The sequence below is a fragment of the Ceratina calcarata genome, unplaced genomic scaffold (genome assembly GCF_001652005.2).
Source record: "Ceratina calcarata isolate Rehan_Ccalc_2016 unplaced genomic scaffold, ASM165200v1 scaffold564, whole genome shotgun sequence".
Classification (NCBI taxonomy): domain Eukaryota; kingdom Metazoa; phylum Arthropoda; class Insecta; order Hymenoptera; family Apidae; genus Ceratina; species Ceratina calcarata.
Genome location: NW_017176837.1, coordinates 28,713 through 29,754, shown reverse-complemented (window position 1 = coordinate 29,754; position 1,042 = coordinate 28,713). Strand labels below are relative to the sequence as shown.

Here is a 1,042-nt window from a genome sequence, read left to right as displayed (position 1 = left end):
TTTTATAGTAAATGCACAGAAAGTTTATTTTAATCGAATCATTAATTTTTTAATCAAATTATTCATTTGTAAAATTGAATTTTGGGAAATACGTAGATAATTTGATTTCGTTTAGGCTGGACTGGTGACCTGTGCGACGTGCCGATCTGTCGCAAGGGTTGCGACCCCCTCCAGGGTTACTGCCGCCGACCCGGGGAATGTCGCTGTAAATTGGGCTTCTACGGCGAACTATGCGACAAGTGTGTGGCCCTGCCGGGATGCCAGCACGGCAGGTAATCGCCCTTTCACCCCTTCTCGGTTGGAAAAGCGCAACGGCAGATGCGAGTCGCGAATAAATAACAGTTTAACCCTAACCGGATCGCGGATCAAATAGAATCGACCCTCTTCGGTTTCAATTTCTCTTTTCCAACATTTTTTAAGCGATACCGTTACCAGGTTTCAATGCCAGTTTCAATCTGCGAATCGGACACCGATTTCACCGTGGCAACGGCGGATTTCCGCGTAACATGAAACAGTCTCGTTTCATTCGTTCATCGGAATTTTCACTTTTCAGCTGTAACGTGAGCTTCGAGTGTGCTTGCGACCCAGGCTGGAAGGGGATGTTCTGCTCGGAGCCGATCTGCGCCGGCGATTGTCTGTCCAGCCAAGGGTACTGCGAGAAGCCCGGCGAGTGCAGGTAAAGGCGTAATGGCCGAGTAATGAGCGGTTATCAGTGCCGGTAGCGCTTGATCGGAGCAATGAAACCCGTTTGCTCGACCCTCGTCCCATTAACGTTCGTAGCTAGCAATTTAGGGGAAGCGCGGATGCTTTCCCGTGAAATTCTACAACCCCTCTAATCAAAATGAAACAATTTCATATTTTACGACGTTCCATCTAACATCCTATGAAATTTCTAAACCAGTAAGGAAAATGCATAATATTTTCATTTCCAGTAGTTATCTTTGTAATTATGTTTTATTACGATGCGATAAATCTAATGATTATTCAAACCATTCTGAAGCGGATATTTTCTCCAGATTTGTGTCGAACACCCTGTATGTCA

At 45.3% G+C, this 1,042-nt stretch overlaps 1 protein-coding gene across 1 annotated transcript in view; it reads left to right on the top strand.

The window, feature by feature from the left end:
• Positions 1 to 115: 115 nt before the first annotated feature.
• LOC108629312 (delta-like protein C) overlaps positions 116 to 1,042 on the top strand; it is a gene marked incomplete at its 5' end in the record, with an annotated part of 2,590 nt that continues 1,663 nt past the window's right edge. The window contains 2 exons of the mRNA XM_026817186.1: positions 116 to 272; positions 554 to 676. Coding sequence (XP_026672987.1) covers positions 116 to 272; positions 554 to 676 — 280 coding nt within the window. The remainder of the gene's footprint in view (positions 273 to 553; positions 677 to 1,042) is intronic.